This window comes from Panthera onca, chromosome B3 (assembly GCF_046562875.1).
Source record: "Panthera onca isolate mPanOnc1 chromosome B3, mPanOnc1 haplotype 2, whole genome shotgun sequence".
Lineage (NCBI taxonomy): Eukaryota > Metazoa > Chordata > Mammalia > Carnivora > Felidae > Panthera > Panthera onca.
Window position 1 is genome coordinate 6,428,798 of NC_138344.1, and position 25,216 is coordinate 6,454,013.

At 39.7% G+C, this 25,216-nt stretch overlaps 1 protein-coding gene across 5 annotated transcripts in view; it reads right to left on the reverse strand.

Moving 5' to 3' along the window:
• FANCI (FA complementation group I) overlaps window positions 1-25,216 on the reverse strand; it is a 102,430-nt gene that overhangs the window by 50,873 nt on the left and 26,341 nt on the right. For all 5 annotated transcript variants that reach the window (XM_060617674.3, XM_060617675.3, XM_060617673.3 and 2 more), the window contains exons 3-12: window positions 21,647-21,719; window positions 12,858-12,988; window positions 12,291-12,447; window positions 12,154-12,211; window positions 10,729-10,770; window positions 9,827-9,950; window positions 9,039-9,124; window positions 6,725-6,851; window positions 1,288-1,380; window positions 527-663 (exon numbers count right to left, since the gene is read on the reverse strand). In XM_060617674.3, the coding sequence (XP_060473657.2) occupies window positions 527-663; window positions 1,288-1,380; window positions 6,725-6,851; window positions 9,039-9,124; window positions 9,827-9,950; window positions 10,729-10,770; window positions 12,154-12,211; window positions 12,291-12,447; window positions 12,858-12,988; window positions 21,647-21,719 (1,028 nt within the window). The remainder of the gene's footprint in view (window positions 1-526; window positions 664-1,287; window positions 1,381-6,724; window positions 6,852-9,038; window positions 9,125-9,826; window positions 9,951-10,728; window positions 10,771-12,153; window positions 12,212-12,290; window positions 12,448-12,857; window positions 12,989-21,646; window positions 21,720-25,216) is intronic.

Consider the following 25,216-nt stretch of genomic DNA (forward strand, 5'->3'; position numbering starts at 1 on the left):
TGAGATCTACCTCAAATTATGACTTAACTCATAAAGCTTTAAAACTTATTTAATCCACAAAGCAAATATGACACAGTAAAGATTGTTACAACAGCTAATGTACATCTTGAACTTAAAATAACATCCAGCATACCAGTCTTTTCAATTTGATTTAAAATGGATTTATCTAAAACTGCTAATTCAATTCCATCCATCAGCCTCAAACTTCAACCGTTAAATAAAACTTTTAATATTTTGTTTACTCACCTAAAAAGCCAATGAAGATTCAGGCCAAGAAAGAATTGCACCCACTTCAGTTCTGTATTCTTGTTATCAAGGAGGCCAAGAAATCAAGCCTTAGGATTTAAGGATTTTTTGATATAGGAACAGCTCACTTGACCAATTAATTTTAAGGGATTTACCCTTGATATGTGGATTCAACAGTTGTAGTCCTCAATTTTCTCTGGTGGGCCACAAGTGTATCAGACTTCATCTTTTAACACCAAATACCTTACGAACCTACTGGGGTTTGGCTTCATGAACTCACCTATTCTTCACCACTTCCAAGATCAAGGTTGAAACACAAGACCTATGAGGGACTAGATTCTGAAGAAATTTTGAGCCTTGGAGAAGCTGAAGATCCTTAAAGCTTTTTATAATTGAAGCTTTTAAAAGGTCAAACACCTAATGTAATGAAAAAAATAGCAAAATGAAGAAAAAATGATAGCTCATGCTATAGAATCTGTTCACGCTCACTGCCATACACTCATTTCCCTAAAATAACTGTTTCACTAAATGAGTAGGATACAAAAATTAGGACTTTCAATGGGAACTTGAGACAAGCATTCCTTAGGAGAGAAAAAGGGCTAAAATCAATACTAATACTACCCACAACCAGGGAACACAGATGAAAAAAAAAAAAGGGTAAAGGATTTTATATTTTCGTCCCTGCCAACTAGCCTGTTCTCATTAATTTCAACTCCATCAAGGACAATTTCTTAGAAAGCTACAATATAATAAAACTGCTACAATATAATAATAAAAAAAAATACTAAACTTCCTACTATTGTCACTTAAGGGACTGTGTGATAGGTTTCCACTCTTATTCCCACCTCACCATCTGGCTTACCACACCACAGGAGATAAAGATATGAACTAATTATCTGAAGAAGTCTTCAGGTAGCCCCCAGAAAACAGCAGAGGCCCACATGTCTTATAGAGGAATTTGCTGCTAGCAGAATAGGCTAAAGAAGGGCTCTGTTACTCCTCCTCAAATACAAAAGGAACCAAAAAGTCATCAATAAATACCTGTTCCTCAAATCTTTGTATTCTTGTTATAGAGAGCAGGAGGGCAATGCTGAAGGGACATGTATTATTACTGAAATCTCCTTGCTGTCCTGTCTATAAAGAAAACAAAAAAGAGTCATTATTTATAGTAATCTTAAAAGTATAACATAACCTATTGAAAACAATCTTTAAATGGATCAGAAACCTGTGATCAGAAACCTAGGACCTAAAACTACAGAACTTAAAAAACAAACAGTATCAGAAAATCTTTAAAACCTTGGATTAGGTGAAGATTATTTAAAAAAGCATAATTTTTATCGGAAAAAAGGGATAAACTGGACCTCATAAAAATTCAAAACTTTTATGCTTCAAAAGATACCATTAAGATAAGTAAAAGACAAGCCACAAACTGGGAAAAACACTTGCTAATTATACACATGGTAAAGGACTTCTACCCAGAATATATAAAGAATTCTTAAAATAAGACATGTGATCAAAAACTGACAAAAGACTTGAATAGACATTTCCCCAAAGAAAATAACAAAAACAGCTAATAAGCACATTGAAGAGATGTTCGATTGTCGTTAGTCATTAAGGAACTGCAAAGCAAAACTTCAGCGAGACACTGTTTCATACGTATTGGAATAACGAAAATAAAAAAGACAAGAACAAATGGTGAGGATGCGAAGAAACAAGAACCCTCATATAGTGCTGGAGGGAATGTAAAATGATATAGGCACTTTGGTAGTTTCTTAAAAATGTAAACATAAATTTATCACACAGCACAGAAATTCCACTTATAGGTATCTATCCAAGAGAATGAAAACATATGTCTTCACCAAGACCTGCATGTGAATTTCATAACAGCGTTATTCATAATAGCCAAAAAGTGGCTATTCAAGTAGAAGTGGAAACAATATGAAGTGGAAAACAATTCAAATATCCATCAACTGATGAACAGCTAAACAAACTGATATACGTATACAACGGAATAACTATTCAATAATAAAAAGGAATGAAACACTGACAGAGGCTACAACATAGATGAACCTTGAAAACATTATGCTAAATGAAAGAAACCGTACACAAAAGATCATATATTGTATGATTCCATTTGTATGAATTGTCTAGAAAAGGTAAATCTGTGGAGACAGTAGATTAGTGGTTGCCTGAGCCTGGGGTTGGGAATGTGAATTAACTAAAAAAGTGTGAGGGTGCTCTCTCGCGTGCTCTCTCTCTCAAAAATAAACATTAAAAAATATTTTTAGAAAGGAGGCAGAGGGTGCCTGGGTGGCTCAGTAGGTTAAGGGTTGAATTCGGCTCAGGTCATGATATCACAAGCATGAGTTCGAGCCCCATGTCAGACTCTGTGCTGACAGCTCAGAGCCTGGAGCCTGCTTCGGATTCGGTGTCTCCCTCTCTCTCTGCCCTTCCCCCACTCAAAAATAAATAAACATTAAAAAAAAATTTTTTTGCAAAGATATATTTTAATAAACATTTTTTTAAATGTTTATTTATTTTTGAGACAGAGAGAGACAGAGAATGAATGGGGGAGGGTCAGAGAGAGGGAGACACAGAATCTGAAGCAGGCTCCAGGCTCCGAGCTGTCAGCACAGAGCCCCATGCGGAGCTCGAACCCACGGACCGTGAGATCATGACCTGAGCCGAAGTCGGATGCTTACCCGACTGAGCCACCCAGGCGCCACCCCCTCAAAATTTTTTTTAATAAAAATGGGAGTGAGGGATTTTACAGGGTCATAAAAATGTTCTAAAACTGGATTATGGTGATGGTTGCACAACTAGGTAAACTTATGAAAAATTACTGAATTGTAAACTTAAAGTGGATGAATTTTATGTAAACTATACTGAGTTTAAAAAATAGTTCTTTGAGGCCTAAAAGAAATAATACCCAAAAGACAAAAGAGAAAATATAAAATCAAAGATAAAACAGAAAACCAACAAAAATAAAACAGTGAAAAGATGAAGAAATACAAAACTGGTTCTTTGATAGAAATCAATTAATATAGTAAGATAAACCTGAACAAAAAGAAGAGTGAACACGTACAGATGAGACAGAAGAACTTGAAAGTCTAGCTCCACATTACAGTCTTTAAATATCCTTTCCTACAAAAGGGATCCACAGCTCCCTGGAGAAATGCCTGATACCCATATGGATGGCACAAACAAAGCACAAGGCGAGCCTTGGTAGGCAGTGCTCAGAGTCACGTCAGGATGACACATGACACATAAGCCAACTTGAAGGATCTAACTGGCAAATACGGGTCATTTTGAGTAATGAATAATGAATATATTGAATTAAAAAGGTTAGTGGGTGCACAACATTCAAAAAATACAGAGGTCGGGGCACCTGGGTGACTCAGTCGGTTAAGCATCTGACTTTTGATCTCAGGGTCATGAGGTAAAGCCTCACAAAGGGCACCACGCTGGGCGCCTACTTAAAAAATAATAATATATAAAACAAAAAAATATATACAAATAAACAAAGGAGGGGGGGAGGCTTTTCTGACGGAAGAAAGCCAGCTAATAATGTAGAGGGAATGACAGAATTTTTTGTATTTTAGGGGTGCCTGGGTGACTCAGTTGGTTAAGCGTCCAACTTTGGTTCAGGTCATGGTCTTGCAGTTCATGAGTCTGAGTCCCACTTTAGGCTCTGCAGTGACAGCGCAAAGCCTGCTTCGGATCCTCTGTCTCCCTCTCTCTGCCTCTCCTTGCACACGTGCTCCCTCTCAAAAATAAATATTTAAAAAAAAAACCATAAACAAAAAACAACGTAAAAAAATTTTAAAGATGTTTTAATTCTACCATTTTGCAACTCCCAGTATAATTACTAATTAAGGCCAAGAATCATCAGTAGATGGGAAAACGAAAACCACTGGTGAAAGGCTGCTGAGGATTTTCACACCATCTCAAGTTATGAGCCCACAGATTACTTTCTAATTACAAAAGGAAACATATATCTTTGCAAATGAAGAAAACCGATGGTTCTTGTCTTAACCAAATGACTTAGCATCACCACTAGGAAGACAGCCTAATATCATGAGCCTTCTGCTATTTTGACACCACAGAACAGTTGGCAAACTACAGCCTGCGGGCCAAATCTAGCTCACTGCCCATTTCCGTACAGCCCTTGAACGAAGACTGACTTTTACATTTTTAAATTGTTGAGGGGAAAAAAAAAAAAAACAAAGAAAGAATATTTCATGACACATGAAAATTAAATTTCAAATGTCAGTGCCCATACAGTTTCATTAGAACACAGCCACACATTCATTTTTGTCTCTCTTGTTACAACAGTAGCACTGAGTAGTGGTAACAGAGACGATATGGCCTATAAAGTCTAAAATAAAATACTACTGGCCCTTTACACAAAGTTTACTGACCTCCTACAAGAGAAACTATACAACATCACTTATGAAATAGTCCTGCCAAAAATGTTGAGAATCTCATCATGAGGAAACTATAGGACAAATCCAACAATGCGAGACACAAGACAATTGGGCTGGATGCTTGAAATAATTCAATTGAAAGATACTAATCCTATTCTTTCCTTTTAATGTTTATTTATCTTAGAAAAACAGAGAGGGCAGGGGGGAGAGGAAGACAGAGTCCGAAGCAGGCTCCAGGCTCTGAGCTGTCAGCACAGAGCCCAACGCGGGGCACAAACTCACAAACCGTGAGATATGGCCTGAGGTGAAGTCAGACTTCCAACCGACTAAGCCACCCAGATGCCCCAATACTAATCCTTATTCTTAGGAAACACATGTGGAAGTATTCAGGCACTAAATAGGACTTCTACTTTTAAATGATTCAGAAAAATAATATATGTCAGAGAGATAAGGTAAATGTGGCAAAATATTTAAAAACTGGTGAATCTAGAGTTGCCTGGGTGGCTCAGTCAGTTAAGTGTCTGACTCTTGATTTTGGTTCAGGTCATAAACTCGCAGTTTGTGAGATCGAGCCCCACATGGGGCTCTTTACAGATAGCATGCAGCCTGCCTGGGATTCTCTCTCTCTCTCTCTGCCCCTCCCTCTGCTTGCACACTCTCTCTCTCAAAATAAGTAAACATTAAAAAAAAAAAAAAAAAACAAACCCAGCTGAACCCAAGTGAAGGGTATATAGGTGCTCATTGTGCTACAGCGTTTCAACTTTTCTGTGGGTTAAAATTTTCAAAATAAAATGGAGGAAAAAATAGGTCCTTTATCTGTATATTACTTTTCTTTCAAAAGAGCTCAAAACACCTCTAATTATTATCTTATTACTTCATAATTATTTAATGACAAATGACTTAGTTTCACAAAATCCCATAAAATACACTACTAGAAAGAGGCAATATCCCAATTCTTCTTTCTTTTTTTTTTTTTTTTTTTTTATTTATTTTTGGGACAGAGAGAGACAGAGCATGAACGGGGGAGGGGCAGAGAGAGAGGGAGACACAGAATCGGAAACAGGCTCCAGGCTCCGAGCCATCAGCCCAGAGCCTGACGCGGGGCTCGAACTCACGGACCGCGAGATCGTGACCTGGCTGAAGTCGGACGCTTAACCGACTGCGCCACCCAGGCGCCCCACAATATCCCAATTCTTAAATGGGGAAGCAGAGGTCAAGGTTGAAGCTCACAAAAGACAATGATAGAGTTAGGATTAAACGTTAAGTTTCCTGCTGAACGGTATTTTTTTCTTTTTCCTTATTTTTTTGAGAGGGGGAGCAAGTGAGCAAGCAGCAGAGAGACAGAATCCCATGGCGGGGGGGAGGGAGAGAGAGAGAGAGAGAGAGAGAGAGAGAGAGACAGAGAGACAGAGAGAGAGAGAGAGAGAGAGAGAGAGAGAGAGAGAGAGAGAGAGAGAGAGAGAAGCAGGGCTTGAGCTCACCCAATGTGGGGCTCGAACTCCCAAACAGTGAGGTCATAATCTGAGGTGAAGTCAGATGCTTAACTGACTGACCCACCCAGGCATCGCTTTTTTTTTCTTTTTCAAACATTAGAATATTTAAGGTTTGGATTTAAAATGGAACTTGCTTAAGAATGTGATGACATCAGGGGCGCCTGGGTGGCTCAGTTGGTTAAGCGGCCAACTTCAGCTCGGGTCATGATCTCGCGGTCCGTGAGTTCAAGCCCCGCGTCGGGCACTGTGCTGACAGCTCAGAGCCTGGAGCCTGTTTCAGATTCTGTGTCTCCCTCTCTCTGACCCTCCCCTGTTCATGTTCCGTCTCTGTCTCAAAAATAAATAAACATTAAAAAAAAAAATTAAAAAAAAAAAAAAAGAATGTGATGACATCATATATTTTCTACTTTCAAAGTAAAAGGCATCCTCTAGATTAAGGATCATTCTACAATGCTTCCACTTTTTCCCTGTCATTAACTAGCTTGAATTAAGTGGCTTGAATTCAAACACCCGGTTTCAAAAAGAGATCCCTGGATCACCTGAAGAGTTTAGGGCTACCTTGAAGTGTTTCAGGAGTTCTCTGCCTAGTTCACAGTCCAATTTGATGGCAAACACAATATGTAGAATAACGGTGCCTTCCACATGACGAAGTTCACCTGCTGGCACAGTAACACGATCCAACAGCCTAAAAGATTCAACAGAAAGGTATGAGGTACGGTTTGAACAAGAGACAATCATGCACATCCTCAGATGAATAAGTAGACCCAACTCAAGCCGAACCTGTACCATCACTGGAGGCAGGCAGTTAAGTATAAATTCTACCGCCTCGTTCCTTGCCCCTTTGTAACACAACTTCCTGAAAGAACTGTCTATTGTCATTAATTCCACTTCTTTACCATTTCCCAGTTAAATCTAATTCAATTAGGCTTCTGTCCCCTCCCTACCCACTCCCCTCAATGCCATTTGACTTTTTTTTTTTAATTTTTTTAATGTTTCTTACTTTTGAGAGAGAGAGGGAGCATGAGCAGGAGAGGGGCAGAGACAGAGGGAGACACAGAATCCAAAGCAGGTTCCAGGTTCTGAACTGTCAGCACAGAGCCCGACGTAGGGCTTGAACCCATAAACCCTGAGATCATGACCTGAGCCAAAGTCGGATGTTCAACTGACTAAGCCACCTAGGTGTCCCCCCATTTGACTATTCTTGCAAGGCTTACAAATGACCTCTATGTTGCCAAAACCAATAATCAAGTCCCATCTTAACAGCTCAGCAGATACGACACAAATGACCACTTCTTTCTTGAAACACTCTTCTCCTCTGGGCCATTGTCACTGAACTCTTCCCCCCAATTTTTTTTTTTTTTTTTTTTTTTTTTGCTGGCTCACCTCCCTTTAAGCGGTGGAATGCCTCTGAGCTCAGTCTTGTGTTTCTCTTTCTTCACAATTTCCCTAAGGAACCCCATCCAGTCCCATGGTTTTAGTTCTTTCCCAGTCTCTTATCTCCAGTCCTGACCTCTCCCTAGAACTCCAGACTGTCTACTCAATACCTCCATATGGGATGCTAATATACATCTCAAACTTAACATGGTTAGGACGTGCGGGCGATCTGTCTGCGACATCTGTCACCCCATCGATCGCCAGGGTTGATTCGGCTGATCTGGCTGGCTAGGCGGGTGTCCCTTTCCTCCCTCCATGTGCATCCCTCCCGAAGCTGTGTGCTCTGTCAAAGAGGATGAGCTTCCCCGATAGAGGACTGTTCTTCGGTCAAGGGTATACGAGTAGCTGCGCTCCCCTGCCAGAACCTCCAAACAAGCTCTCAAACTTCACATGGTTAAAACTGAGCTTATTTTGTGCAACACCTGCTTTTGTCAGTCTTTCCTAACTCAGTGTATAAGACCATCTTTAGAGACACCTGGCTGGCTCAGTCAGAACACACAGCTCTTGATCTCAGGGTCATGAGTTCTAGCCCCACAGTGGGCATTGAGCCTACCTAAAATTAAAAAAAGAGAGACAAGAAAGAAAAGACCATCTTCTTACCAATTGTGCAAGCCAAATAACAAAAGTTACCCTAGAGTAGTAGAAGCAGTAGGCCGCAACAGGATTAACAGCATGAGCTCTGTGGCCAGACTGCCTGGACTGAAATTCCAGCTCCATTTTATAGCTATGCTGGGATAGTCCTTCATTTCCCCGTGCCTCAGTTTACACATGCATGAAGCTGAGGCAAATAGGGTTGTTGTGAGGTTTAAAGTGCTTAGAACACCTGACACAGGGTAAGCACTCTACAAATGTCTGCTTTAAAAAAAAAACAAAAAAAACAAAACCCTCTTTTTCAAAATGCCATGCTGCATCCTGCATTTGTACTCACTAGTCACTATCCCACTAAAAATGTTCTTTTCCCTGATCTGCATATCGTGGCTCTTCTCATCCAAGATTCGGTTAAAATAACACCCTCTCCAAGAGGTTTTCCTTGACCACTGAACCTAAAATAGCTACCCTGTCACTATCAGACCATCTATTTAAATTATCTGCATAGCACCTTCTAATATTTTTCTTATTTATTTTCTGTTCTCTTCTCACAGTATTACTCCTTGAGGAGCAGGGACCTTGTCTGACTGGTTCATCACTGTAGTCCCAGGGCTCCCGGTACAGAGCACTTTATAGACAGTTTATACTTGCAACTTACAGAATAATTACCACTATTCTCCTGGAAAAGCTACAAATGAAAGAGTAGAAGAGCTGCTCAGCAGCTGAAAGAAGGCCAGGGAAGTTCTCTGCTGAGGTGAAGGCAGGGACTGAGAGGTTAAGTAACAATGAAGTAAAACACATAAGAAGATGCCTTGCAAAAATTATTTTATTTCAATATTATATTACTCACTCATCACCACTCTGTTCCTCATTGTGCTGCTTATCTAGCTCATTGAAGAAAGTTATGATTCCTTCCAAAGCCTTCTTTCTGTTTCCCTGGAAAAAAAAAAAGTACAAAATTAGGTAAGGTCTCCCTATAAAGGCCAAGATCACCAAGCTGAACTTAAAATACTTTTTCAGCTTAGAGTATTCTCGAGTATGAATTTAAACAGAGAAATGACAACCTCAAGTCACAGTTAGCATTTACAGAACATTTTTTCATGTTGAAATTGGGTTTGAGGGGCGCCTGGGTGGCTCAGTCAGTTAAGCATCCGACTTCATTTCCAGTCATGATCTCACAGCCTGTGAGTTTGAGCCCCGCCATCAGGCTCTGTGCTGACAGCTCAGAGCCAGGAGCCTGTTTTGGATTCTGTGTCTCCCTCTCTCTCTGCCCCTCCCCTACTCTGTCTCTCTCTCAAAAATAAACATTAAAAAATTAAAAAAAAAAAAAATCAGGTTTGAAACAGCTGATGTTATTAGATGATGGTATTAGACTTCAGTTAAGGGACCACTAGTCCACCCTTCGTGAGATTTTTACCCCCTTTACTACTACACACACATACCAAATGTGGTAGTACAAGAATAACAGGTGTTTTCCTTGGCTGAAGAGCCTGACCCTTTTATCAATCATATCATCATACATGAAATGAAGGCATCTATGCCCTAGTATGTAAACCAGGAGTATGAGTAAACTGAATGCTCTTAACTGATCATCCCACTAGAGTTTAAAAAGAAAAAAAAATACTTTTTTATGTGTACCTTTGAGGAGAAAACCAGAAGCTGATAGACCAAAGGTGGTATTTCTTGAAGATTCAACTTGGAGAACATCCTCAACACTTTTTCCGTCACAAATTCCACCTCTTCTGCAGCCAAAGGGACATCCCTGTGGATCAAAGACTCTGAAGGCCAAAGCTATGGCCTTATTTGGGAGATTAGAATATCATATTAGAATTAGAATATTGTAACTGCCCTTTGGTTTTTCTGTAACAGAGAACCTTAAAGGGAACCAAAAACCTTACATAAGGGAAGTTATCTCAGAAAAAAAAAAAAAATCAGGGTCGCCTGGGTGGCTCAGCCAGTTGAGTGTCTGATTTCTTGATTTTTGGCTCAGGTCATGATTTCATGGTTTGTGAGTTCAAGTCCCACGTCGGGCTCTGCACTGACAGCATGGATGGATCCTGCTTGGGATTCTCTTTTTTTCTCTCTCTCTCGCTGCCCCTCCCCTGCCTGCTCGCACACTCTCTCTCAAAATAAATAAAATATTAAGAGAAGAAAATCACAGTTTTTGTTTTTTTGAGAGAGACAGAGTGAGAGCTGGGGAGAAGGGCAGAGGGAGAGAGAATCTTAAGCAGGCTCCACACTCACTGCAGAGCCTGACGTGGGGCTCAATCCCACAACCCTGGGATCGTCAATGACCTGAGCCGAAATCAAGAGTCGAATGCTCAACTGACTGAGCTACCCAGGTGCCCCCCAAAATATTTTAAATAAGCAATTAAAGGGGGAAAAATTAGAGGGGGAAAAAATCCTATAACAGAAAATAAAACAAAGTTACCATTACTCTTACTCAGGGGAAAGTGGTGCTTGAACTTGCTAAATTTCAATTTCTAGCAGGCCAAGTTCACACAGCAGGGCAGGCATAAAGAGGAAATAAAGATGCTTACTTGAACATAGAAGTGAGCTGGATTACATACTGCCGATCCCATCTGGTTAAAGAAAATGACAAAGAATATGAAAGTTTATCTCATCTTCACTTATTTGCATATTCCTTTGTAAAATTAATGAGGGAAAAATTAAGGCCATTTCTAGTTTGATTTGGTACCACTGGGAAATAAGATCAAAGAATCAATAAAATAACAGCTTTTAACCTATAAGACTGGCAAAATCAAAGTCTGATGACATTCAATGCTGGGAAGATTTGGGGAAACAAATGGTCTCCACGTACGATTTTAGAGAGCGTACACTGATAGAACCCTTCTGGGAAGATAAGCTGGCAATACTTATCAAGTTTAAAAATGCACATAAGCACAGACCCACCCAAATTAGTATTAGAAATCTATCCCAAGTACATACTTATAAAAAGTCACCTAGATATATAAGGATGTTCATTGCAAACACCTTTTATAATAGCAAAAAACCAAAAAACCATGTATTATTTATTAGAAAAACAATATTCTTAACAATTGGAGACTAGCCAAATACAACAGAATAGTATGGAACTATTAAAAGGGATGACGTAGAGTCGTATATTCTGACATGAACAGATGCAGTAAATGAAAAATGCAAGGTATATTATGATGTATATTGAATAAACTCTAGTGTAATTAAAATCAAATAAACATATAGGCACACATGTGCTGATACATACTTAAAATCATGTATACTTTAGGGATCTTATGTAAGGAACCATAAAAGCTGTTATTTCTGATTTAGATAATCTTGGGTGTTCGCTTCTGGTTCTTTTCAATGTACCCAGACATAATCATTGTATTACATAACTCTGTATTCTCTATATGGTAAGGATTTTTCAATTTGATGGTTTTATAGATTTTACTTCTAATGGGTCTAAATTTCATGGAGTAGCTCTACCTTAGCTTACACAGGTTACTTACCATAACTTAAATTTTTCTATTATAGTATGTTTAAGTTGGTCACAAATTTCTGTGGTGAACATGTCTATGTATGAGAATTTTCTTATTATGTTGGAGTCTTTCCTTAGGGTGGATTCACCTATTTCTGGCTTAAAGGTACAACATCATTATGTATCCCACTCACTCAAAAAAGCATAAAAGATATAGCAGAAGGGTGACCTCTCAGCCTTAAGGACCTTGGGACTCCAAGTAATGCTAGAAGACAACACTGCTCTGTTAAGACGAAGAGTCAAATAAACTATATGTAGTTTAGAACAGAAAATATAATAACTAATCTCTCAAAAATTCATTGCAAACTAAATGGTTTTACAGTGGTACATTATAAGCAAAAACACAGACTAAAAACTTAGTGATAAAAATTCCTGACATCAACAGTAATCCTTTTTTTGGCCACATGCATGTCTGAGAAAGTGCTACACATTAATGAGAAAGACTCACCTGCCAGAACACAGGGTGTTAATCAGTTGCTTCTTACATTCTTCCCCACTTAGTTCACCTAGAAATGAAAAATATACTGAGATAAATTTGATTAAGTGACTACAGAAAAGGCCATTAAAATTGGGAAAAAAAATTACCTTTTCCATAAGCCACATTTTCCTTTTTGGCAGCAAGGGTAGTGAGAATAATGGGTAATAACTCCAAAGATTTTCCATTCTTTAGCCTGCCCTCCTTGATAACACTAACAAACTCACTGGCTAATTCAACCAGTAATGATCCTGGAAAATTGTGAACCTAAAAATTCAGGCGACAAAGAAAATGTTAAGCAGAAATCTAAATGTTTGGTCTCTCCAAGAAATAAAGTCTTTTGCTGAATAGAACTGGCACTGAAACCCAGAACTGGTCCTATAAGGGATCCAGGAAATCATTCTGCTCTGGTACAAAACTTTTGATCATAAAAGATTTCAAAGGTCAGAATCCTCCATCAGTTCTCCAATGTTTTCAAATACACCAACTCTTCAAAGATATCAGATGTCCACCATATCAGAAATTAACGTAAACATGGGTTTATGGACCATCCATCAACTTCTGTTTTTTAATAGTAGTTCTTATTCGTAAGTAGGAACTATGCTAGGTTTGGCACGTTAACGTTTCCCTTCCCTCAACAAATTACAACTCCCCCCCCTCCAAATTTGCCCTCTTACCTCCACCATTAGTAATCCTAAAATCTCAGATGCTACTTCTTTCTGCAAATCCCCTGATTCCACCAACTGGATTGAGCGAACGTATATCTTAAGCCTCCTAAGAGCTCCAGCTTCCTCAGAGCAGGGGGAACCTTATTGTTTTAAATGAACAGTACAGAAACAAAGAAAGAAGAAAGTTGAAGGGCAAACAGGAAAAACAGCACTATAGTTTAATAAAGAAGCAGAATTATCAATTTACTGATTATCATTGTGTTTAGAGCAGCAATATTTAAGAACTTTACAAAAGTATTTAATTTAGGTGGATGACTGAAATGTCATCTTTTCTTCTTCCACCTATGTCATTGATTTTTAAAATAAGTTCATAGTGCAGAAAGAGAAATACCTTCTAAAATATCTTAGAGCCTTTTTTGGGCCCAGTAACCCAAATTAAATGTCTCTAACATATTCCACTTTAAAACATCATCACTGAGGGGTGCCTGGGTGGCTGAGGCAGTTGAGCATCTGACTTCAGCTCAGGTCACGATCTCGAGGTCTGTGGGTTCGACCCCCGCGTCGGGCTCTGTGCTGACAGCTCAGAGCCTGGAGCCTGCTTTGGATTCTGTGTCTCCCTCTCTCTATGCCCCTCCCCCACTCATGCTCAGTCTCTCTGTCAAAAATAAATAAACATTAAAAAAAATTTTTTTTAAATCACTGAATAATGTCAGTGGGAATGGCAGAAAAATAAAGACCTCAGAAATCCTTTCCTCCATAAAAGCAGTAAAAACACTGATAAAAATAATGAAAATCAACTTGTTCACAGCTCTGAAAATTAATCAAAGGCTTGCAAAAATCCAGGGAGTGTTTACTTAAGAAAAACAGCTGAATCTCAGTAAGTACAAGGAGTTTTGTGGTATTTTAACATGCCCTCAACTCCCATAGCAACCCACCCCCCCCCCACTCCCACCCCCCCCCCCCCCCCCCCGCAAGCTCAGGTAGTCTTTAAAACCAATAGCCCCACAGTCATGGTGAAAGCCGAAAGCCAACAGCCTAGCAGCCCCTGGAGGGGACAGAATATGGTTGAAACACCTCCAAAGCCCAATTCCCAGATAAGAACTGTCATTTGACCAGTCTGGCTGTTCCCTAGAAATTTTCATTACCAAGCTTTGTCTTTTTTTTTTTGAAAGTAAACTCTACCCGCTACATGGGGCTTGAACTCATGACCCCAAGATCAAAAGTCACATGCCCTACTGACTGAGCCAGCTACCTACCCCAAGGCTTGTCTTTATTTGACCTTTGAACTCGTTCAGTGCAAACAGCCATTTTTACCCAGGACATCTGTCTAAATCAGTTGCAACTGATTACTATTTTAGATGCTTTGAGGCAGCAATAACAGTTAGGCAAGCAAGAAGCTGACCAAAAAACTTAAAAGGAAATCCTGGAGAATATGCGCATAGGGGGCTTTGAAACATTCTGATGTATCCCAAGGAATCTAGTAAGCCATGCAAATACACTCAGGGCTATGCACATGCACAGGGAGTGTACATGGCAAAGGACCCAAAAAGACCTTAAATTCTCCCCTCTGGCTGACTGTAAGGCTCTGCACAAGTAGAAAGACTAAACAGGAGTTATAAAACACCTGAGCTCTGAAGGTGTACCTCCAACATCACAGGGCTCCTCAGCAAAGGCTGGGAAACTCAACGGTTCCAGGTATTTAAGGAAATCTTTGCCCAGTCAATCATTAGCTAACTGCAAAGCTAACCAAAAAGACTTCAGTGGCCATACCCAACAGTGCCCATACACAACAAACAATTAATATTTTGTATTAATTCAGAGGAGCCACCATAAAGACAAAAAGGAGTATCAGAACAGCAAAAACATCTGGAAGAGGAGAGTGGTATCTCATTTCCAGAGTTCCCACAAAATATCACTTAAAATGTCCCAAGAGTATGGCCCATATCCAGGAAAAAAGAGAATCAATTAAAAACTGTCCCTGAGAGAGCCTAGATATTAGATTACTAGACAAAGATTTTAAATCAGCAGGACAGGCACCTGGGTGGCTCAGTCAATTGAGTGTCTCTTGATTTTGGCTCAGGTCATGAATCCAGGGTCATGGGAATGAGCCCTATGTCAGGCTCCTCCCTGAGTGTGGAGTCTGCTTAGGATTCTCTCTCCCTCCCTCTCTCTCTGCTCTCCCCCCTGCCTCTCTCCCCTGCTTGAGCACTCTTGGACTTAAAAAAAAGTTTTAAGTTTTTAAAAAAATGTTTTTAAAGTTTTTTTTGAGAGAGAGCAAGAAAGGGAAGGGCAGAGAGAGAAGGGGAGAGAGAGAGAATTCCAAGTAGGCTCCACACCATCAGCACAGATCCCAACATGAGGCTCAAACTCACAAACTGTGAGATCACGACCCAAGCCGAAATCAAGAGTCAGACACTTAACCGTCTGAGCCACCCAGATGTCCCCAGAAAAGGATTTTAAATCAGCTGTTTCCAATATGTTCAAAGAAAAGGAAACCATACCTAAAGAGCTAAAGGAAAATATTAAGAACAATGTCTCGCCAAATACTGAGTATCAAAAAAGAGACGGAAACTGTAAATAAGTAAATAAAAATTCTGAAATTGAAAAGTACAATAATTGAGCTGAAAAATCCACAATAAGGTCTCAGCAGATCTGACCAGGTAGAAGAAAGAATCAGAGAACTTAAAAATAGGACAACTGAGGGGGCACCTGGGTAGCTCAGTCAGTTGAGTGTCTGACTTCAGCTCAAGTCATGATCTCACAGTCTGTGAGTTCGAGCCCTGCATTGGGCTCTGTGCTGTCAGTTCAGAACCTGGAGCCTTCTTCGGATTCTGTCTCCTCTCTCTGCCCCTCCCACTCACACTCTGTCTCTCAAAATATGAATAAACGTTAAAAAAAAATTGTTTTTAATTGGGCAACTGAGATTATCCAGTCTGAAGGACAGAAAGAAAAAGAAGAAAAATGAACACAGCCTCAGAGACCTGTGGGATATGAGTGCTAACACAAGACATAATCAAAGTCCCAAAAGAAAGACAGAAAGGGCTGAAGAGAAGAAATAATAGCCCAAAACGTCCCAATTTTAACAAAGACTAATTTACACATTTACGCAGCTCAATAAATTCCGATAGGATAAACCCAAGAGAACCACAGGTAGACATCCCATAACAAACAGCTGAAATCAAAGACTCTTCCTCATAACAAAGGCCATCTGTGGAAATCCCATAACAATCATACCCAACTACTAAAGATTGAAAGAATTTCCATAAAACATTAAAAATACAAGGATGTCCACTTTTGCCACTTCTATTCAACACAGTATTAGAATTCCAGAATAGTTAATGTATTTAGGGACACTGAAACGGAACACTTAGAAAAAAAACAGCGAAGACAAAGAGAGAATCTTGAAAAAGCAACAAAAGAGAAGCAAGTCATCTGGAAGAGTATTCAATATAATTAACACCTGGTTTCTTATCAAAAAACCAACGCTCCAACCACTCCCCCCTCCCCTGCAACACTGAAAGGCAGAAAGAAAAAGGATAAGGGCACCTGGGCAGCTCAGTAGGTTAAGCATCCCACTTTGGCTCAGGTCATGATCTCGCGCTTTGTGAATTCCAGCCCCACGTCGGGCTCTGTGCTGACAGCTCAGACCCTGGAGCCTGCTCCGGATTCTGTCTCTCCTTCTCTGTCTGCCCTCCCCTACTCAAGCTCTGTCACTCTCTCTCAAAAAGATAAACATTGGGGCGCCTGGGTGGCTCAGTCGGTTGGGCGTCCGACTTCGGCTCAGGTCACGATCTCGCGGTCCGTGAGTTCGAGCCCCGCGTCGGGCTCTGGGCTGACAGCTCAAAGCCTGGAGCCTGTTTCAGGTTCTATGTCTCCCTCTTCCTATGACCCTCCCCTGTTCATGCTCTCTCTCTCTCTGTCTGTCTCAAAAATAAATAAATGTTAAAAAAAATTTAAAAAAAAAAAAAAAAAAAGATAAACATTGGGGCGCCTGGGCGGCTCAGTCGGTTAAGCGTCCGACTTTGGCTCAGGTCACGATCTCACGGTCCGTGAGTTCGAGCCCCGCGTCGGGCTCTGGGCTGATGGCTCAGAGCCTGGAGCCTGCTTCAGATTCTGTGTCTCCCTCTCTCTCTGCCCCTCCCCCGTTCATGCTCGGTCTCTGTCTCAAAAATAAATAAACGTTAAAAAAAAAAAATTAAAAAAAAGAAAAGATAAACATTAAAAAAAAAAATTAAAAAAAAAAAGGGAAATGGGATAACACAGTCGAATTGCTGAAAGGGCTGTCCAACATTTCTACAACCAGAAAAACCACCCTTCAAAAACGAAGGAGAAATTAAGAATTCCCAGATTAAAAAAAAGAGAGAACTTGCTGCCACGAGACTTGCTCAATGCTAAAGGGAATCCTTTAGGTTGAGATGAAGGACACTAGACAGTGACTTAAATCCACGAGATAGCACCAGTAAAGGTAACTACATAAGAAAATACAAAAGTAGTAGTAATTACTTTTTCTCCTGATTTATAAGACTTGTAGAAAGCAATAAATAGAAATCAGTGTTGATTGGGGTGCCAGAGTGGCTCAGTCGGTTGAATGTCTGAATCTTGATTTTGGCTCAGGTCATGATCCCAGGGTCATGGGATCAAGCCCCATATCAGGCTGCTTGCTGAGCGTGGAGTCTGAGTTTCCCTCTCTCTCTCTCTCTGTCTCTCCCCCCTGCTCATGCGTGCTCTCTCTAAAAACAAACAGGGGTGTCTGGGTGGCTCGGTCAGTTAAGCATCTGACTTTGGCTCAGGTCATGATCTCATCACTGTTCATGGGTTCGAGCTCTGCATCAGGCAGGCTCTGCGACAGCTCAGAGCGTGGAGCCTGCTTCAGAGTCTGTGTCTCCCTCTCTCTGTCCCTCCTTGCCTCTCAAAATTGAATAAATGTAAAAAAAAAAAAAAAATTTTTAAACTTAAAAAAATTTTTGTTGATGGGCAGAAATATGTAAAGATTAGTTTGTATGACAGTAACAACACACAGGAGGGAGAAAAAAGAAGCTATATAGAAAGCAAAGTGCTGTAAACTATTAAAACTAAGCTGGTATTAATCTGAACTAGACTGTTATAAATTAAGACATTAGCTATAATCTTCAGGGCAACCACTAAGAATGTAACTCAAAAACATAGTAAAAAAGATGACAAAGGAATTAAAATGGTACACTAGAAATTATCTATTTAACACAAGACACATAAAGTTAAAAAAAGACCTAAAACAAAGAAAACAAACAGCAAAATAGCAGATGTAAACCCTACCTTATCAGTAACTACAGAAAAGGGATCAGACATTCTAATCAAAAGACAAAGATTGGCAGAATAAATTTTTTTTTAATTTTTATTTATTTATTTTGAGACAGAGACGAGACGAGAAAGAAGAGAGAGAAAATGACTGGAGGAGGGTCTGAGAGAGAGGGAGACACAGAATGCAAAGCAGACTCCAGGCTCTGAGTTGTTAGCACACAGTCCAACGCGGGACTCGAACGTATAAACTGTGAGATCATGACCTGAGCTGAAGTCAAAAGCTCAACCGACTGAGCCACTCAGGAGCCCCTGGCAGAATAAATTTTTAAAAATTCATTTATATACTGTCAACCAGAAACACAATTTAGACTCAAAAGACACATAGTTTGAAAGTTAAAGAATGGATGGAAAAAGATATACCATGCAAATAGTAACCAAAAACTTGGATTGGCTATACAAATATTAGGAAAAAAAGACTTTTAAGGGGCACCTGGCTGGCTCACTTGGTTGAAGAATCATCTGATCTTGATTTCAGCTCCAGTCATGATGTCACAGTTTGTGAGATCAAGCCCTGTGTCCGGCTCTGCACTGACAGATTCTCTGACGGACTGATTCTCTTTCCCTCTCTCTCTCTGCCCCTCCCCCACTCACACTCTCTCACTCTCAAAATAAGTACCTCAAAAATATCTCAAAAAATATATACACCATGCAAACAGTAACCAGAAACTTAGATTGGCCATACAAATATTAGTAAAAAAACACTTGGGGCGCCTAGGTGGCTCAGTCGGTTAAGCGTCCAACTCTTGATTTTGGCTCAGGTCGTGATCTCAAGAACCTCGGGGATTAAGCCCTACATCTAGTACTGTGCTGATGGCACAGAGCCTGCTTGGGACTCACTCTCTTTCCCTCTCTCTCTCTGCCTCTCCCACGCATAAGCACACTCACTCTGTCTCTCAAAATAAAAAAAAAAAAACTTAAAGAAAAAAAGACTTTAAGGGGCACCTTAAAGCCACCTGGGTGGCTCAGTTGGTTAATGAGTTGTCCAACTCTTGATTTTGGGTCAGGTCATGATCTCACGATTTGTGAGATCGAGCCCCGGTCCAGCTCTGCTGACAGATTCACTGATGGACTGATTCTCTCTCTCCCTCTCCCCCACTTGCACTGTCTCTCAAAATAAATAAATAAACTTAAAAAAAACACACTTTAAGGGAAAGACTATTACTGGAGACAAAGGAAATTTTATAATGATGAAAGGGTCAATCCATCATCAAGATACATACAATTATAAATATATAAGCATCTAACAAAAGAACTCCCAAAATATACAATGGAAAAACCAAAACAACTGAAGGGAGAAATGGATAATTCAACAAATGAAAACTTCAATACACTACTTTCAATAATGGATAAAACAATTAGAAGATAATCAAGGAAACAGACATAAACACACTAAATCTGACATCTATAGAACGCTACGTCCAACAACAAAAGACACAATTTTCTCAAGTGCACGTAGAACATTCTCCAGGATAAACAACATATCAGGCCATAAAAAAAATTCTGACTAATTTAAAAGGACTGTAATCATACCATTTATGATCTGTGATGACAGTGGAATGAAACTAGAAATCAATTAACAGAAGGAAATCTAAGAAATTCACACATATATGAAAATTAACACAGTCATAAATACCAATGTGTCAAATGAATAAACACAAGAAGTTAGAAAGTACCTTGAGATGAAAGAAAACAAAAACACAGCATTCCAAAAGTTATGGAAAGCAGATAAAACAGTGCTTAGAGGAAAATCTATAGTTGTAAATGCCTTTATTAAAAAAAGAACAACAACAAAAAAGATCTCAAATCAATAACCTAATCTTCCACCATTAGAAACTACAAAAAGAGCAAACTAAACCTAAAGCAAGTGAAAAGAATATAAGAGGAAAATCAGACCTAAATGAAATAAGGTATAGAGGAATAGAGGAATACAGAAAAATCAAGGAAACCATTATCTTTTTCTTTGAAAAGAACAAAAAAAAAATGGAAAAATCTTGAGTGACCAAGGAAAAAAGGAGAAGGTTCAAGTTATTAAATCAGCAATGAAAGAGGAGTGCTACTACCAATCTTACAACAAAAAGGATTATAAGGAAATACTATAAAATTAGAGAACTTAGATGAAATGGATAAATTGCTAGACAGACACAAACCAGCAAAATTAATTCAATGAAATACAGAAAATCTCAACAGACCTATAATGAGATTGCATTAGCAGCCAAAACACTTCCCACAAAGAAAAGCCCAGAACTGGATGGCTTCAATGGTGAATTCACCAAATGTTTAAAGAATTAACTCCAATATTTTGGAAATGCTTCCAAAAAGCAGAAGACGAGGGAACATTTCCCAACTCTTTCTATAAAGCCAGGATTCCAAAACCACAGACATCATTAAAAAAACAGATTGGGGGCACCTGGGTGGCTCACTCGGTTGAGCAACCGACTTCGGCTCAGGGCATGATCTCAGGGTCAAAAGTAAATAAACATTAAAAAAAGTTAAAAAAAAAAAAAAAACAGATCGGGGTGCCTGGATGGCTCTGTTGGTTGGCTTCGGACTTCTGCTCAGGTCATGATGTCACGGCTAGTGGGTTCAGGCCCCCGCATCCAGCTCTGTGCTGATGGCTCGAAGCCTGGAGCCTGCTTCAGATTCTGTGCCTCTCTCTCTACCCCTTCCCCAGCTCGTGTGCTGCCTCTCAAAAAAAATAAATAAATAAATAAACATTAAAATAAATAAACATTAAAAAATAAACAAACATTAAAAAAAAATTAAAAAAAAAAAACCAGATCAATATCCCTGTGACTACAAACACAAACATGCTCAACATTCAGCAAACTGAATCCAGCAACATATAAAAAGGATCATACGCTATAACCAAGCAGGATTTACCAAGAATACAAGATTGGCTCAATGTATAATAATCAATGTAATATACCATATAAATAGAACAGCATAGAATAAAAATCGCATATATCATCTCAGTAGACAAAAAAGCATCTGAAAAATCCAATACCCTTTCATGAGAACACTCAACAAACTAGGAAAAGATGGGTACTTCCTTAACCTAATAAAGGGCATCTATGGAAAACCCACAACTAACTTCACACTCAATGATAAAAAAAATTGAAAGATTTCGTCCTGAGATCAGGAACAATATAAGGATGTCCATTTTCACAAGTGGGGCAGGGGCAGAGAGAGAATCCCAGGCAGGCTCCTTGCTGTCAGCACAGAGCCCAGCATGGGGCTTGATCCCACTGACTGTGGGATCATGACTTGAGCCAAGATCAAAAGTCGGACGCTTAACCAACTGAGCCACCCAGGCCCCCTGAGAGACTGCAGCTTTAGTTGATTTTGTAAAATTCCCAAAGTCTCAGTGGTGCTTTAAACAGTAAGAAAAGCTTCAATATGGGCCACAAGTAAACAAATCTACCAATGTACTCGGAGGTAGAAGAGCATTAGTTTTTTATTACCTTTGAAGATAGCTCGCAGGAGCGCTCCAGCAGCTTTTCCTTTCACTGCCTGATTCTGAAGGAGATTAGCCAACTGTAATCAAAGAGAGAAAAGCTACAAACCTCTGGCAACAATTTCTGTACCCAGTGACCTAAATTCCCAATATGAAACACATTTATCTGTCAAGTTCATATCCTTCAGAGACTTTGGGTATCACGAATAACATTTATTAAGATAGAGCAGAGTAGATCTTAACATGATGCACAGCTGTCAAGACTGAAATTTGTTCATATATTCATTCTACAATTGTCTAAGTACAATAGAAGTTACTAAAGAGAAAAGAGAGTGACACGGTACTTTTTTTTTTTTAAATCAGTCTTGCTCCTTATGTAGAGAATGGTGGGGGGTTTATGAGTGAAATGATAGGTTAGAAGACTGTTCTAGAGTTCAAGTGAGAGATGATAGTGGCCTAGACCAAACAGCAGGGAAGATGTTACCGGTTGAACAGTGTCCCTCCTCAAATTCATGTTGGAGTTCCAAACCGTAGGACCTCAGAATGTGACTTTATTTGAAACTAGGGTTGTTGTAAATGTAATTAGTTGCAGTCATTAAGACTGGCGTTAATACAACAAACATCCTCCTAAGAAGGGGAATCTTGGACACAAAGACACATAAAAAGTGAGTGTGCCACATGAAAATGGAAGCAGAGATCAGGGTGATACAAGCTAAAAAATGACAAAGATTATCAGCAAATTGACAGAAGCTAGGTGAGATTCTCACAGCCTCAAAGAAACCAACATCACTAGCACCTTGATCTTGGACTTCGAGTCTCCAAAACTGTAAAAATAAATTTTTGTTGTTTAGGCTACTCAATTTGTAGTACTTTGTAAATGGCAGGCCTGGCAAACTAGTAAAGGAGATGAAGAAAAGCAGACAGAAGATACATTTGAGAGGTCAAATCAAAAGGATATGCTGTGGTCTGAATGTTTATGTCCCCATAAAATCCACATGCCTGATGTGACAGTATTTGGAATGGGACCTTTGGGAGGTAATTAGGTGATGAAGGTAGAATTCTCGTGAATGGGATTAGTCGTCTTATCAGAGATCCCACAGAATTCCCTAGCCCTTCCACCATGTGAGGATACAACGTGAAGTCTGCAACCCAGAAGAGGGCCTTCTACTGGCATTCTCATCTCAGACTTCCAGCCTCCAGAACTAGGAGAAACAAACATTCCTCATATATAAGCCTGCTGTATTTTGTTATAGCAGCCTGAATGGACTAAGACAGACTTCCTCAGTTTAGAAGTGAAAAGGGGGTGATGATGAAGGAAAAGAAAGCAAAGCTTCTGGCCAAAGCAACTAAATGTGTAAATGTGGCACTAGCCATTGACATGCTGAAAACCTGGGATTCAGTGAGCATTTGAATCACCCAGAGGGTTTGTTAAAACAAATCGCTGGGCTACAGTTTCTGATTTAGCAAATCTGATGTGGGATTCAGAACTACTACTCTTAAGATATCCAAGTGGAAATGCCAAGTAGACAACTGGATATGCCAAAATGGAGCTCAGTGAAGAAAGAACTCAATGGAAATGTAAGAGATCATTCAGGGAGAGATGTAAAGAGAGGAGAAACACCAACATTCAAGGATTAAGAGGAGAAGCAGCAGCCAACAAAGACTGAGAAAGTGAGGCTAACAATATCCATAGAAAGGAGTGTCACAGAAGCAGACTAATATAACAGTGAATTTGTTCTCTTCCACAACTACATGTGCCTGACCTTTCGGACTCAAGTCCATTTCTCCCTTCTTAAATACATAAGGAGTACCTGACTGCTCTGCCTGGAACCTCTCAACAGAATGCTCATCCCTTAACATAACTCTCAAAGGGGAATTTGTCAACCCTTTTGTCTGATTTTCTCCCTCCCTCCAAACCCATAGTACACCGGGCAATGCCTGGAGACATTTTTAGTTGTCATAACTGGAAGGGTGCTATAATCATCTAAAGGATTAAGACCACGGATGCTGATAAACACCCTACAAGACAAAGGACAGCACCACTCAGCAAAGAGTTACACAGTCCAAAACGCGAAAAGCAGTAAGGCTAAGAAACCCCAACTCATCTTGAAACCAATGTTTCAATAGAAGGCAGTGTGGCATGGGAGAAAAAAAACTGGATCCAGAATCAGAAGATGAATCCTGGTCATGACACTTACTAGCTTCATAACCTCAGCCAAATTATTTCACTGTTATGTGGGTCCATCTCCCCACCTCCAAGGACTGTTAGGAGGAATAAATTAGATGACAGGTAGAGGACTCTGCACAGAGCCCAATGTACAACAGTAGAAAACTCAAATAGAGTTTTCTACTCCCTCTGTCCTCAGCTCGCCTCCTTCCTCCATTTAGATCTTTCATCTTCCTTTTTGACTTTATGCTTTTTACTGCATTTTAAAACACAAAAGTCAACTAAGATTACATGTCCTTGTTTTTTCAGAAAACATGAAAGTTGTTCTTTTATTTTTTTAAATTTTTTTTTTTTTTTAACGTTTATTTATTTTTGAGACAGAGACAGAGCATGAACAGGGGAGGGGCAGAGAGAGAGGGAGACACAGAATCTGAAACAGGCTCCAGGCTCCGAGCTGTCAGCACAGAGCCCGACGCGGGGCTCGAACTCACGGACCGTGAGATCATGACCTGAGCCGAAGTCGGACGCTTAACCGACCAAGCCACCCAGGTGCCCCTGAAAGTTGTTCTTTTAATTGGGAGGCTGGAACCACCAAATTAATGGCACAGTCCAAAAACAAACTTTTTTTTTTTCATAGAACAGTCCTCACTTTGCAATGTCTGATATTTTCTCACGATTACAGAGTCTATGCATTCCCAGTCTCAACACAGGTGATACAGCATCCTTCCCATAGTATCACACCTGGAGGCATGTGATGCCCATCTATCCCTCACTGGTAATATTAATTCTGGTCATTCAGTCAAGGGCGTTGCTTAATTTTCCCACTTTGTAATTACTTTCCTCCCTCCTGTTGCAACCAGTGAGCAGTTTGTAGACAGACACTTTGACCATGCACCTATCTTGCTCATCTAATTTTCCCCTTGTATAATGGAAAAGCCCAACAACAACCACCATTACCAGGTTATCAAAGTCAGTATCACCAGAATGACACAGACATCAGGAGCCCAGGGATACAATACACTGAAAAAGGTACAGCACCATTTCTGGGCTCCTTTTATCAGGGATGAATCAGAGAGGAACCAATTGAGGAACATTCAGCAAAATACTCTTCAGGGTTACCAAGATCATGAGAAACAAGGACAGACCGAGGAACTGTTGCAAACTGCAGAAAGTCAGGGAAAAATAACAAGTGCATGTTGTATGATGAGCAGGATTCTGGGGGGCGAGAAACAACATCAGGGGAGAAACAGGTTTGCTAATGGTATTGCACCAATGTTAATTTCTTAATTCTTAAAATTGTGACTAAGGTTATGTAAGATGCTGAGGAAGATACCCAGAAATTCTCTGTATTATTTTTACAACTTTTCTGTAAGTCCAAAAGTAGCTTAAAACTAAAAAAAAAAAAATCTC